We start from the raw sequence: 15,195 nt of genomic DNA, 5'->3' as shown, positions 1-15,195 counted from the left end.
GCAGGAGTTTTTAAAGCAACAGAGGGCCAATATCAAGGTGTTAAAATGGGAAGTTACAAATGTTTAAAGTCATATTTGATCTATGCAACTGAAGTTAACATAGTTACTTAATTGTGCTATAAAATGATCCTATGACTAGAAAACACAATACTGCCCCTTTAAGAAATGTGTTGCAATCTATTACTAGTGACAACTGAGGAATGAAGTAAACATACCATGACCATTCTGGTAATGCATCTTTTCCTCATCGGAGTCCTGGAACGCTTTGCTGTAGCCACAGTGTCTATACACACACACACGCACACGCACCCACACACGCACATACATAGAGGCACACACAGAAACATACAGAGCGATGAATACAGGACAGCACAGCTACATTTCAAGTATCACAAAAAATACAGAATCCAAAATTCAAATTGGTGTCTGGGGTTAAACTCAGACATATTTCCTTTCTTAAAAGGAGACAATAGGATTTGCTTGTCTCTTCTCAACCCAGTTTTCTGTACCAGCTTGTTTTATGAGCTGGATGTAACAGTTACACCCCTAGTAAGGACTGTTAGTATATATATATATATATATATATTTTTTTTTTAATGCAAAAATATATATTTTTTTACATAATAGTGGAACCTGTCAATATGTCATGATAGTTTGATATGATCCGTGAAAAAAAAAAAAATTGAGGTCCTCTGCCTTCTCCCAGTACTAACTACAAACAACCAATCAGAGCAAGGAGGCGGGTCTTGACACTGCCGGGCACCGCTCCACGTGGTAGGCACCAACACATGCAGCTCTCTTCCTGCTGCATGTAGGACATTCTGTCATGAATGCTAAGACAGCATGGCCACCAATGATGGTGGATAAACGGTTTTTCTGTAATGCCATTAGTACATTTCGCAGCAAGTACATGATTTGATTGACAGCACTAAGCCCCTCCTCTTCTGATTGGTTGTTTTTGTTTGGGAGCCGTGCATTTCTTCAGATAGCAACAGCAGCACATGGGGTGGAGGAGATGGATCTTTTCACAGATTATGTGTCGCAAGATGCTGTCATCACATGCTGGCAGTTTTAACACGTATGTAAAAACATATTTTTCGTATAGATGTTACATACTGCACCTCTGAAGGAAAAAGCTTGTATGAATTATTCATTAAAAAGAATAGAAAAAAAGACGGGAGAACTTGTTCACTCAAACACATTCAGAGGTTGTCAACAGATGCGTTGCTTCTACGCATGTCCTCATTTACACGTTCAGCACTTAGATGCAGGAAGTTTCAGGTCCTGTTCTGGTCCTGTCGTTTCTGTCTTTTTGATGATTAACGAACATTTTGAATATGCAAGGAACCTTTGGAAAAATGGTGTAAAACTGTTAGAACATAAAACCTCCTTGATGATAACTTGCTTTAATTTATTTGCAGTTATGAACTGAGAGCCTGCAGCCTGCTGCTGGCAGCCTGAGGGAGCTTTTCGTAAATTCATGGACCAGTAGTCCATGTTCCTTCACACCGGCATAAGTGATTAAGTGATGCAGTTATTCATCGATCCCTTTGACTGGCAGAATATGGTGCGTCTGGTAAACTGGACCATTCTAAAAACCGTGCCTGGGTTTGAATAACATCCTTATGTCCTCTGAGTTATAGCAGATTTCTTTCATCTAACAAAGTTAATTTAATAAATGTAATACGCATGAAACTGTGAACCAATTCAGGTAATTAAATGTAATTATTTGCTACAAATCTACTAAGTTGTAAGAGGGAGACATTAGAATAAAAAAAGGAGGAGGAGGACGAGGAGCCTGATGGCGGGCGTGGAAACACTGGAAGGTAGTAATTAAATTCACAATGAGTTGGGAAATTAGCTAAATAGTAGTGTGAGAAGAAAGAAATGGATCGGTTTCGAACCTCTTTCATCCTTTACAACTTATTAAGTCTAGCTCCAAGAAAGCAGTAGAAAAGGTGTTTGTCGTTGATTATCAGGGGTGTAACAGCACATCTAGATCATCAGATAAGATTACACCCAATATTGGATTCACGGCGCAGGAACGTTTTTGGGGAAAAACTGAGAATAATCCTTTTGATTTTTCACAAAATTTGACATCACAAACTGTGCAAAGAACATATGCAACATACTAAAGTCCAGATGTTTCTATACGTGGGTTTTTATGCTTGTCAATTTATTTTTCCCCTTCCACAAGGATTCTACAGGCAGAAGACTTCATGAAGCTCAATCTGAAATCGCAAACTGTGTTTCAGAGAATCTTTAGTCCAGTTTGGATTTTATCAGTCTAAGCATTTTTACTTTGGAAATAGAGACAATCATATGCAGCACAGACTGATTAAAATTTTTGACATGGCCCTTTAGTTCACTTGAAACCCCAAAGCAGATGCTCACCTTAGAGTCACTGGCTAATAATGGCAGTACTGTCACAGTGCATTCAGCCAGTTTGTCACTCTGTTAGCTTTTCTTTTTTCATCTTCTCTGTCAATTTTTTGCATTATTTTTGTCGCAATTCCAAATCTGCATTAGCTGGATTTGGAATCTATATACACAATGTAATGAAGTTACAATGTTTTTTTTTTAAATGTTCATAATTAATTATTTGTACTCTTTAAGTTTCATTGAGTCTGGCTTGGTCCAGACTCAATGTCACCTCAGCACCTTGTTTCCTTTTTCACAGTCTTCATTTGTTGAGAAAAATAAGATTAATTAATAACTTAAAGGACTTTTTAAATATGAATTCCCATAATGCAGAAGTCCCAATGTCATATGTAAATAAAAGTCCCAACATTTTTTCCTAGTTTTTGTGATTTTTTTTTTTTTTTTTTTTTTACAAAGTTACTAGGGAGAAAAAAACAGTGACAAAGTTGCTAAGTTGGCAACAGTGATGCCTAAGTCGCAGTTGTTAGTTATGGAAGCCAATAAACACAAAAGGGAAAACTCAAAAGGTACTTTCCTACTTTTTGAACTTAGTGTGTCAAGCTGAAAGGACGCACCTTATCTTTTTATAGTAGAAACTTACATCAGATTAAGTCACATCGTGACAGCAACGGAACGATGGTCCACAAGACAAAAGCTACGTTCACACAACAGGCAAATGTGACCCATATCTGACATTGGCAGTCTGAACGACCCAATTTAAATTTTCTCACCTCCCAGAAAAAATCTGCCCTGTGCCACTTCTATAGTGGCACCTAAATCAGATATGTATCCAATTGTTTTCAAAGAAGCTGCAGTTAATGCTCCACTAAAAGCTGTGATTTCTTTTCATCAGCTTCATCTTGTTATGATCTTGTGGCGATTCTGTTGTCTCCCACTGATCAATGGCTTTAAAATTGATCAATATAAGGCGGTTTCCATTATTTCTGCACTCCTGTGTCATGTCTATGTTGCCGGTCTTAAACCCTTCACACAGAAGTCAGATCGCAGCCGCATTTAATTAGTGGTATGAACAACTACGTAAAATAAGTCCAATTTCACCAAAAAAACTTGGAATAGAGCAGGAAGACCTACTGTGTGAACGTAGCCACACTCAAACTTTATTAAGAACCTCAGTGTTTAAATAACACGAGATCTTTAAAGATCGTCATTTCAATTTCCCTTTCCACAGTTTTACAGCATCTCTCATTTTACTTGCAGCCAATGATTCCTGTCGCAAAACCAGGCGTCATTTATAAAGTGCACACAGAACATTCGATCAAACACACGAAGAGAGACAGTAGCATAAAAAAGTGTTCCACACACAGCAGCGACGGGTAGTGTGGTAAAGTGTAGCCTTGCCGTTTCCTGCAGATGACGATGGCCAGGAAGGCGACCAGGCAGGACACCAGGGCCATGGAGATCCAGACGATGGTCATAGTGTTGTAACGCAGAGGAGCTGCAGAGACACAGACCGTCGGCGTTTAGCTGAGGAGAGGCTGCAACGGTCGACAGGTTACTGTTTACGCTGACACTGGTGGAGACAGGTAGGTGTTTGAGTTTAATAAGAGTCTCAGAACTTTCTAATTACATTCTGTTTGACTTTGAATGTTTGTCAGCAGCATTATGACTGCCTGGTAATTAAGTCTGTACTTAGAACTCATAAACTGCAACACGGTTAAAGAGAAGAAAATACAAACCAAACAAGCAGATGGAATCAAGAAGATTACAGCTGAATTATGGCTGAATATAAACAGAAGCAGAAAAAAATGAACATTCTTTAAATCCAGGTGGATCTGGCTTGTTATCGATTCTCAACTACATCTCGGTTATTCTAATGCATAATCATTCCTAGATCTAATCCGACCCATTGTGGTGCTGGTTGTATGGTTACTGCCAGGGTTACGTACTGTATGGTGTAGTTTTGCAGTTGTGCTTTACTCGTTCTGTTTTTGGATGCCTGATTGAACAGAGTGATGTTCAAGTTTGGGATACTGCTTTATAACTTAACTCAGCTTTAAATGTCTGCACAACGTTCTCCCCTAACCTGTCTGGTCTTCATGAGGATGTTGGTTCATTAACGTTCTTTATCTTTAATTACTCAAAACAGCTTCTGTGGTCTATCCCATTGATAGACCACAGATTGATGTTTACTAGCTCAGAAGGGGCCATACAGAACAACAGTTCTGTTTCTGCTCTCTGAACTAACTAATAGTGTTAGTCCAGGCAGCAATAGCACTGGTTAGCATTTTATTCATGATGTGTAGTGCTTATTGATTGGACAGCATGTTGCCTCCTCATCTCTCTGATGGCCTGTTGGCTTCAGAGCCAGAAACAGAATGAATCAGTACGTTTTAAAGGAAGATAAGCTGGGAGTCCCATCATGCAGCAGTTGGAGTTTTACAGACCGACAGTTTGCCACATCCCATATTATGGAAATTGGTTATTTTAATAAAATAAAAATAAATAGTAACTACAAAGTAGAATTCTGTTGTTCTGTCTCAGATGGAGTGCCCCATTAAAAGCAATAAATAAAATAAAAAGTAAACAACTCAGTATTGAGGAGAAACCACTGTTAAGAAGCAGGGCCGGCCCGAGCCTTTTTAAGGCCCTAAGCAGGGGCCCCCACCACCAACATGTCAACACTATTATCTACAGTTTAGTTGAGGCGGGCCGTTTGGGCCAATGCTCTCTTTGCTTGAAAGTCTGGCCCCCAGACGGAGCTCTTTACGGCTAAGTTTCAAATGTCTGACTAAATAAATCTTCCTTATTTTAATTGTAAGTAGTTCTTTAAATGTCCTGTGAGGTAATATACTTACCCATGTATCGATAACAAACGGAACCAGCAAGTTATTTTTGCAATTTACTGTCTATCAAACGAGTGCCCTCCGGATTAATTACACTCTCTGCAGCTGCGTTGTGAAGTTGCCGTATTAACCTGATATTTGCTGGAAAGTGCAACGTCTCCCCTTTCAGAAACTGTTGGAATTTTTCAGATAGCGATACGTGTGGTGGAATTACGGTACTGCAAATTTAGATGTGTCGCCGCCGACACGTTCCGGTCTAGAAGGTTCCCGGAGACTACAGTTTGGTTGAGGCGGACCGTTTGGTCAAAAGCCAGAAATCCGGCCCCCGGCTGGAGCTCTTTAAGCCCTGCACCAGATGCTTTATCATTCCTAAGCTACTCTATCTGTACATATCTACCATTATTAGCATCATACCAGTTATTATGGCTGTTGATTTTTTTTACCTTACAGGAGCCAAGAAAAGCCGTCAGAAAACCTGATCTTCCAACAGGACATCAGCAGTAACCATACAGCCATAATTAAATAAAATTATGAAGAGATTAACCATTATTTGTGTAACAACTATAACAAAAATACAGAAATTGCTTTTCCATGTGCAATAGCGTTTAATTTCTACTATTCAATGTTAATAAAAAATATATATACATTTATTTATTTATTTTGAACATACACAAAAAAGCAATAAAGAAGAAAAAAACAATTAAAATTAAAAGAAATTATCATGCCCAATTGACAAGCAATTTTATATTACATATATTTTATCATGCTAATGATAGGGGTGCTGTTAGGGGCTCCCTGGTGGTGTGGGGGCCCTAAGCAGTCGCTTAACTCGCTAATGCCTTGGGCCGGCCCTGACTGACACAGTCACCGAAGACCAAACCCAAACCTCTTGTTCATAATTTAACATTCCATATCTGTCCAGAGATTTCACTCAATTTCAGCTCATTTTCAGAGTATAGCTCCAAAAAATGATCATACGTTTAAGGTAGCGGTAGAAATATATATCTTACTACTCTGTTTTCTCCCCATACTCATCATGACCTGAAAACTGTCTACATCAAACTCCAAAATGTGATTTTTCAGGCTGCATAGGGACACTGCACATTAAAGAAAATCAAGAATGGCTCCCAAGTGGCAGGGCAGTCGAGCGGCTGCGTCCAGCAGCTGAGTTCCGGTCACCTGCTTTTCCAGTCTGGATCTCAACGTTCTGGCTGAAGCGTCCACAGCCTGCCGACGTTCTGGCCCGAACCTGGAAGATGTACTTTGTTCCCGGCTTCAACCCCGACACCAGAGCACTGGTGTTTCTAGTTTTTAGGGTGGAGTAACTCTGCTCTTCATTGTCCTGTCAGACAAACACAGAAGGTTTCCTTTTAGATATTGTAACCATGAATACAATGTCCTTCTTTTCTCAGGAGGTTCACACTTGTACTCTTAGTTTACTCCCTGGTCATTGATTATTGTTAAAGGAAGCAAAACGTTCACCAAAACCAAAATCAAAAAGTATAATGACACTCCATTAGAAAATAAACAATTAGAGAAGAATCCACAATAAATTCCTGGGATAAAATTGATTTTCTTAATCACTTATATAATATATTGCATAATGATTACAACCTGGAAAAGTAATCTAAAGTATATTAAAATGAATCCTTAAGACCCCAAAAACGCCAGAGATTGACGTCTATTCAGTGCACTTCTATAGAGTAGACTCTTAATACAATCTGGATTAAAAATCCAGTTAATTATTCCTGTCACTGCTATCCTCACTTTGTAGAGGCAGAGCGGGTTAAACAGTTACAAGAGGTGCTAGTGAGCTCCAAAATGAATGACTCATGCGTCTTTAGCAGGGATTTTGTCTTCATCGTGCCCAGCTAATGAGGAGCAGCAACGGACCACCGCCCTCCGCATGACTCTGATTTGTTCTGTGAAGTTCTAGAGAAACCTTGAGAATACACACTGCTGACTGGTCCACTTGAAATCCTCACACACACACACACACACACACACACACATGCACCCACATGCACACGCACACACACACACACACACACACACACACACACACACACACACGCACACACACACACACACACACACACACACACATGTATACAAAAGTGTCAGCCTCCCGGTGAAGATTAAGACGCAGAGCAAGAGACAAGCTAATCCTTCAGCCCTCCCCACACCAACCTGCTTGTTTGGCTATGAGACAGCAGGCTCCCAGGCCGCTGCTTCTGCAATTAGATGATTCCTATCGCCGCACACACAAACACCCGGACACACACACGCTCGCAGCAATTAGCTGATTGTGAGGTTTATGTGCTCAACAGCCGCTCGCTGTCACTGTCACTTCTGCTAAGTTGAAATCCACACTGCCTCGTCCTCCCTCTACCTCTGCCTTTCGACCCCCATTTCCTTTCAATTAGCCGATCTGCCACCAGGATCCTTCTCCTGGACGAGCTCATCCGCTCCCTATCCGACTGCCGCAGCTTGGATCTCCAATCAGATCTGTCCCTGGGCCTTTCAGCACAATGAGCTTACAGGTTTCAAGCTGCAGTATGTAGCTTTTATAAAAACTTTTTTTTTAACATATTTATTGAAACAGTCAATATGTCATGATTGTATGGTCTGAGACATAATCTATTAAAAAACTGAGCTGGGTCTTCTCCCTGAGCTCCCAGTGCTAACTAGAAACAACCAATGAGAGCAAGGAGGAAGGTCTCAGTGCTGTCAGTCACCACTCTGTCTCTACCGGCTGTCCTGAAGGTTTATCTTCCAGGATTCCTGTGTGTTGAGCTCCATCCCACTTTCCAGAATCTCACAGATTCTCACAGAATCCCACCACCATGTTTCTCCAAGAGGATCAGCTGTGTTCTGGCTGATGTTCAGAGATACACATGACGTTTCTCATGTTGTTTCTGGGTTTGTTTGGTCACGTGATCTGACCAGGGTAACTATTACCAAATGTTTACTCTGTCTGTCCTTTGAATGGCTTCTGTCAAACTGCAATCAGGACTTCTTTGTTAAAAAACACAATTTCCTCCAAATTATTATGCACCACTTTGAGTTGGTCTTTCAATCATAAGTGGAGTTTATAACATGACAAAAAGGTGTACAAGCAGTTTTTCAAATCAGTATTTTTTTTCGTTGTTGCAGTGTGCGACTAACCCTCGACTTTTAGCTCAATACCTTCTCATAGTATTTGAGGTCGTACTCTAGGATGACTCCGTTGGGCTGGTCGGGTTCATGCCACATCAGAGTCACGCTGTTCTGACTGGCGTTCTCCTGACGGATGGATAACACTTCCGAGGGGGCTGCAGAGCAAACAGGACAGATCAGGACACACGAAAAGACCGAGAAACAGTGTTTACCGCGATACAACACACAGCTCCTTCTGGGATCACGTTAATGCCCCGTTGGGCAGAACTTATCTCAGTGACAGCCAGCTCAAACCAGCACAAAACGTAATGTTTGTTAGATGCCTGTCTGAATCTGAAACCCTCATCAAGCAGCAGAATATTGTCTCACTTCCAGAAGAGCTGCAGAATGGACATTAATTATTCATGTAGATGTTTTTGAACCCCTAAAGGTTTTGACTGGGTCGTGGTTTTCTTCAACAGATAAAGATAAATGGTTTACATTCTCATTAGTTTGAATGTAAATCATTTTAACTGAGCGATTGTAAACACACAGATTGAAAATGTAAACAAAGTCTCAGTGTGATTATTTGCATTCTAATAATTGCTGGGAGGAAACTAAAAATGTCACATTTCACATTTTTGAAACACAAAAGCATTCCTCTGCTGTGTAGGATTATGCAGGAACAAAACATTATTTATAAAACTGCTCTGGTTAAGGAGAAGCAGAGAATACAGGACATGCTAAAAGTTAGCTGGGCGGTCATATCTGCAACCTGGCCCTTCTTTCTCTCTCATTCGCTCTGTTGTTGAATAGGGAAAAAGCAACAACTTTTTGTTCAGCTTAAAGTTAGCTTCAGGTTAGCTTAAGGTATGGCTAGCGTAAGGTTAACTTAAGGTTAACACAAGTCTAGCTTAAAGTTTAAGTTTGTCTTATGATTCCAGAGATAATGGATGGCACTCCGATTCACTAACAATTTCATTTATAATAAATTATTAATCTTACATATTAAAAAAGTACATAAGCCAAACTTTACCCTTATTTGAGTCATTTTATTAGGAAGTATTGCTACTCTTACTTGAGTAATGTCTGGATACTCTACACACAGTGAGAAACTTCACTTAATAAAAAACAATGTTTTAACCAAAAAAATCACCACACTCAGACACACACATGCAGGTTTTGTTCAAGTTTTATAAGTTTTTTAATTGAAAAAAAAAAAAAAAAAAACTGATATGGAAAAATGTTCTTCTGCCTGATTTTATTTTTTTGTTACGTATATGAGTTATTGTCATTTTGTTCCCTAAAATAGCAAAAATTTCCACTTTACTTTACATTTTGGTCCATGTGATGATGTATTTTTAAATATTAAATGATTCATAATTTGATCAGTTACTGATCAAATTATCAGTAACAGATAATTTGATCAGTTATTGATCAAATTATAACTGATAATTATCAATGATAATTATCAATAATTATCAGTTATCAATAACTGATCAAATTATCAGTAACTGATCATTACTGTCTAAGTCTACAGTCTGTAGACTGTTTACCAAATACATTTTTTTTACTAATGTAATTTCTCGGACAGCTACTTTTTACTTTTACTTGAGTAAAAATATGTTCAAGTTGTGCTTCTCTTAACTGAGTCCAATCGTTGGTACTCTGCCCACCTCTGCTCAATACTTGAGGTTAACTCCAAAGTGTTTTGTGAGTCCATATGTTTGCGTCGTGAACCCTACCTGCCTGGTTTGTTGTGATGTTCACCACGGCATACGGTGAAGCCTCGTTGCTCAGGTGTGTCACAGCATTCGTGGCCAGGATCCGGAAGGAGTAGTTGGTGTGGGCCACCAGGTTGAGCACCGTCACCCGGGACTCCGTCAGACCGCTCTGGCGAGGGATGAATCGGACCGCGGCGCTGCCGGAGCGCTCCACGATGCCTCCTCCCCCCAGCCCGATGCTGGCCCCGCCGCCCACCTTCCCCCCACTGCTGCCTCCAGGGGAAGCTGTGCAGTCCTCACAGGGCCCGTCCCCAGAGCACCTCTGGCACAGTATGCTGTACTGCAGGTCGCTGCGTCCACCGGTGTCCAGCGGCCGATCCCACTCTAAAGCCACAGACGTCCCGTTGACTGAGGAGATGACGTTCACTGGAGCGGATGGAGGGCCTGGAGACAGGAAGAGAGATTTACTGAAGGTTCAGTCTGAGGTTTCCTCCTGGTGACCTGAGGGAGAGTGAAGTGTGATTAGTCTTTTTTAATTTTTGATACATCTGAAACAATGCCAAACTGACTTTCTGTTTTATCCACAGTCTCCTCTCTCAAGATGTAAAACTAATTTTCTCCTTTTGTTGCTGTTTTTTTTTATTTTTAGGCAGTTATGAAACATGGTGGGGAAACATGAAACTGCTGCTCCAGCAAGTTACTCACCAGGTTGTTACTAGGTAACCAAAGAGTGAGTGAATTTGTTGATGCCACCAACCTTGCTTAGCTGACTGTGAGTTTAAGCAGCTAAATTAGCGGTTCTCAACGTGGGCGGTACCGCCCCCCAGGGGGCGTTCAGAGGACGGCAGGGGGTGCTGGCGGACAATTTTACAAAAGGGGGGCGCTGGGATGCCTTTGGGGGGCGTTTGGTCGAAGGTAAACTTTACACCTTAAATGCACAACAATACCAGTTTAGACTTTGAGCAACTTGGTAAAACTGTATTGTGTAACATTAAATCATGCTTGGCTGCAACGGTATCGATGGCAGCTCTTCTTCTATTCAGGGTTTGTTAGCTTTTGCGGCAGCTCCGCTCCTGCTACTAGCTTCTCCCCATCAGTTCAGCGTTACACCGGCTGATGACGGTGCTGTGATTCACTTTGTCTGGTATTTTTATATGTTTTGCCAGTTCTGTGATCATCTGAAAGCAGCAACTTATTAAAAAGCGTTTTATTTCCGTTTGAAAGCTGCCCGCTTAGATGGAAGAACAACAGAAAATCGCTCTAATAAACATGTAATTACTAAAATCACGATACCCTCACGTTGTATCCCTCTGAAAAATAAACTAATTTAAATAAAGAAATCCCTCCATGGGTGATACCACAATAAAGAGCGTTCATTTTATAGCGTTAACACCGGTGCTGTAAGTGGTCTGGTATGAAACAGGTGTGATAGAACAACGGTACCACAGCACTTTTAAATTGCAATAATCAAAATACCAAAATGGTTTCCGTTGTTTTAAAAGGTTTATGTTAGTCTGCCTTTTCCCCATCGATACTTTTCCCGACTGCCCTGCACCTTAGGGGGTAAAAAAAAAAAAACGAGGCGCACATTGAGCAAAACTCTGAAACAGGAGAAGCGGGACATAAAACGGAGCGACGAACTAGATGTGAATTATGGAATTCACTTGGTGAATTATTACCAAGTGAAAAATCAACACATGATGTGAAACACATGATGATTAGGTGGCGCAGCAGGTGATGAGTGAAGATTACTGATGGTGAGCATCAATAAACGATAAAATAAATCTAGCAACAGGAAATAAACTAAAGTGGACATAGCAATAAACCAAGAGAGGGTAAAACTAATCAAAGGAAACTAAATGGAAATGAATGAAGAACAAAATGCAAGAATAAACTAAGAAACTAAAGTAAATACAGAGGAATAAACTGGTATGGCAAGATCTTTCGAGCAATAATTAATACAGAGGACTGTATGGCAAGAATAAACAGACGCTATTTCCAGATAAAAGGTGAAATAATATTGTTTAAGTGCCATGGGTTTGTTGAGACCATATCTAATACTGAGAATAAATATATCTTACAGAACATAAATAAGAACTCATCACTTATTTATGTTTTTAATTAGATTTGATATATTTATTTCTTCAATATTATTTTTCATGTCAGTGTTAATGTCATGAGGCTGATGACTCCATGACACTTTCAATTTGGCTCATTAGGATTTAAGAACCAGATTTGTTCTTTGTAATTTCTGTCCAGTAAAACTATTAATCTATAATCAATAGACAGGTCTATATAAAAATATAATCCATGTTTCTGTCTGATATTTGTATGGCATTAAAAAGATCTGGAACTTTTGTTTTTCCACTGAAAGCTCTGGTGTGAACAATAAATGCCATGACGGTAAAATTTTATGGATGATACTCTGATGTCCCATTCTCCTGAAGGCAGCACAGAGCTGCACCACCAGAAACTGACAGAAACACTGAAGAGAAGAAGAGTTATGATTAATGTAGTTACAGTTCTATCCATGTTTTAATGTTGCAGAGCAAATAGTTCAAAGTTTAAACTGGCATGTTTTACATCTTTTATCTGGTCATTTTGTGGAATATTTAACAACTAGAAAATGACAAAGAACAAGAGTATTTTTTTCCACTCTGACTGCCTGCTGTTAGGCCTACAAATTTTAAGTTGAATGTCCATTAAATTTTTTCTAGACACCTGTGAAAATAATTTCTATTCACATGGCTTTTTTGTTCTCTGGGAAAGTATTTTTGATGATAAATACAGAAATCAGCATAAAAAAAATCTACAATAGTGATAGTAATATTAATGATAAAATAATAGTCAGTGCAAAGTAGCCTACAAATTCTTTGGTGGGGGGTGGTGGGGACCTGGATACAGGCTAGGGGGGCGCTGGCCCAAAAAAGGTTGAGAAACACTGAGCTAAAGCTTTCCCTCTGCCTACATCCCCCAGAATGCTGTGCAGTTCTATGTTGGCGTTCAGTGAAGTAAACGAAAATTCTTTCATTGATGTTGATCACATGTCTATCGCAATATTTGTTATTGATTTGAGCCCTAGTGAAAAGTATTTGCCCCTCTATAGATTTCTTTTGCTTTTGTTGTTGTTTTGTTGGATCCTTCAATCCATATTAATTTAATGATCAGACAAACCTGAGAAAATGAAAATATAATTAGGACAGTTTTGACACCCTTAGTAGTAACCATTTCTCAATCAGTCTTTTTCCTGTGGAAGAATCTTTTCAGAATTATTATTTAATCTGCTTGTTTTACTTCTTTCTTGACTTGAACATTTTAATCATTTTATTGTGTGTGGTTAAAAATCCATCTTTGTGTATTTGACCTCTGTAAAGTCACTTGTGTTGCACTTGATTAATGCTCTATAAATAAAGTTTGATTGATTGCATAATCAGACCATTGCTTGATTGGTGTAAATGTCCTTAATTCCAATTATTTCAAGAGCTAATAAAAGGGCGTGTGATTATATTTTCAGATTGATTTGGATGGTTTCATCATTTGAAAATATATATTTTTTGCATTTACTCAGCTTATCTTCAATCAAAAATCAGATTTACAAATTGTCAAATCTGTGCAACAAAAAGCAAAAACAAAATCAATCTGTAAGGGTTTGATACTTTTTTCACAGCTCTGTAGATTAAGCACTTTTACACATTGTACATGTGTTTTGATAGTACGCATGTGTTTCACCCAGTCCGGCTGCATCTACAGGAGACCGCTGACGGGAAACATTCAAATGTTGATTATAGGATCAACATTTAAATATACATATATATATTTGAATATATAGTTTAGAGGCGCCGCCACGACACCTTGAGTCAGCTGTAGTTGTCATGCCAGGCCATTAGGTGGTGCTGTGATTTTAGCATGTCACAGAATGTGCATGTGCTTTTAACCCTCAGTTTCCACCTCACTGCAAACAGTAACCTGCCTCCCATGAATGAAGTGCTACTGTAATATATATTCCCTACTGGAAGTTGTGTTAAACTCAACAGGTTAAGTAACCCAGCAGAATGCCTGCCGCCATCGTTTTTCTTTTCTTCCTGTGTGTGCTTAGAACACACACACAGGAAGCCGTGCGTCCTGCGCTTTTCACACTTTTGAAGTTCTTTGCACCTCTGTAGAAAAGTTTCACTCTGAAACCTGGTTTCAAAAAGTGGCGGTGTGACAGACTCTGATCCGGTCACCGGTGTAAACGAGCCGCTGTTGAAGAGTGGCATTGTGGTGAACAGTGTGTGTGTTTGTGTGTGTCCTTACGGGAGCAGGGTGCTGCTGGCGGGTCATCTGCCGCCCTGTAGTAGTTGGAGTCACAGGGGCAGGAGACGGCAGCTCTGGTCTCCGAGTGGCTGTGTTGGGGACATTTCCCACATGGGCCGTCGCCGGCCACCGGCTTATAGAAACCCACCTCACAGGCTGCACAGGGACAGAGAAAACAGCCAGATGCTCACGAATCCAATGTGTTTATTAGCACATCAATTAAATCAAACAATACTGTTAAACCTAACTCCCAATCATCCATCTGAAGATATATGGCTCTCTGCCACCAGCAACTGAGTGTAATGTATAATTACCGGCTTGTAACGGCAGAAACTTCACAGCAGAGATGAAAGCCGTTTCTTGCCTCTGCTCAGATTTGGGCTGAAAATATCCTGAACTGTTGATACTCCCAGTGAGACCATCAGAATCCAGCCCAAGCTTCGACGGTATTCAGCTTTTCTGATACATATTCACTTTTAACTCTGCACTTATTAATAATGGAGGGCTTGCTGATAAATATATTCTCTTTCCAGGCAGCTAATAGGCTTTTGCAATGGTAAATGGGGCAGATGTGGAGCTGCTTACACAGAAAAACAGCAGCAGCAGACAACTTTATCAGCTTGCTCTCCCCCTCAGCAGCTAATTTATGCTCCCCCTTAAATACATGTGCTGTCTTACAGACAGGGTGCCGGCCTCCTTGTTGTCTTGTGAAGTTTATAGATGGCAGCCTTAGCCGTTCGGGTTTAAAGGAACTACAAAATCGGATGACCAAGATTTAAGCTCATTCAGTTCAGTTTATTAATGCAGCACCA

General features: G+C 40.0%; 1 protein-coding gene across 4 annotated transcripts in view; it reads right to left on the bottom strand.

Moving 5' to 3' along the window:
• The window catches only part of epha8 (eph receptor A8), a 132,833-nt gene that overhangs the window by 17,141 nt on the left and 100,497 nt on the right, over positions 1-15,195 (bottom strand). For 2 of the 4 annotated variants that reach the window (XM_008410260.3, XM_008410261.3), the window contains exons 7-12: positions 14,384-14,539; positions 10,109-10,531; positions 8,415-8,539; positions 6,405-6,567; positions 3,745-3,877; positions 216-283 (exon numbers count right to left, since the gene is read on the bottom strand). In XM_008410260.3, the coding sequence (XP_008408482.1) occupies positions 216-283; positions 3,745-3,877; positions 6,405-6,567; positions 8,415-8,539; positions 10,109-10,531; positions 14,384-14,539 (1,068 nt within the window). The remainder of the gene's footprint in view (positions 1-215; positions 284-3,744; positions 3,878-6,404; positions 6,568-8,414; positions 8,540-10,108; positions 10,532-14,383; positions 14,540-15,195) is intronic. The other 2 variants (XM_008410262.3, XM_008410263.3) reach the window with 1 other exon arrangement.

This window comes from Poecilia reticulata, chromosome 5, assembly GCF_904066995.2.
Source record: "Poecilia reticulata chromosome 5, P_reticulata-male-v2, whole genome shotgun sequence".
NCBI lineage: Eukaryota > Metazoa > Chordata > Actinopteri > Cyprinodontiformes > Poeciliidae > Poecilia > Poecilia reticulata.
This window is presented reverse-complemented; position numbering and strand designations above follow the sequence as displayed.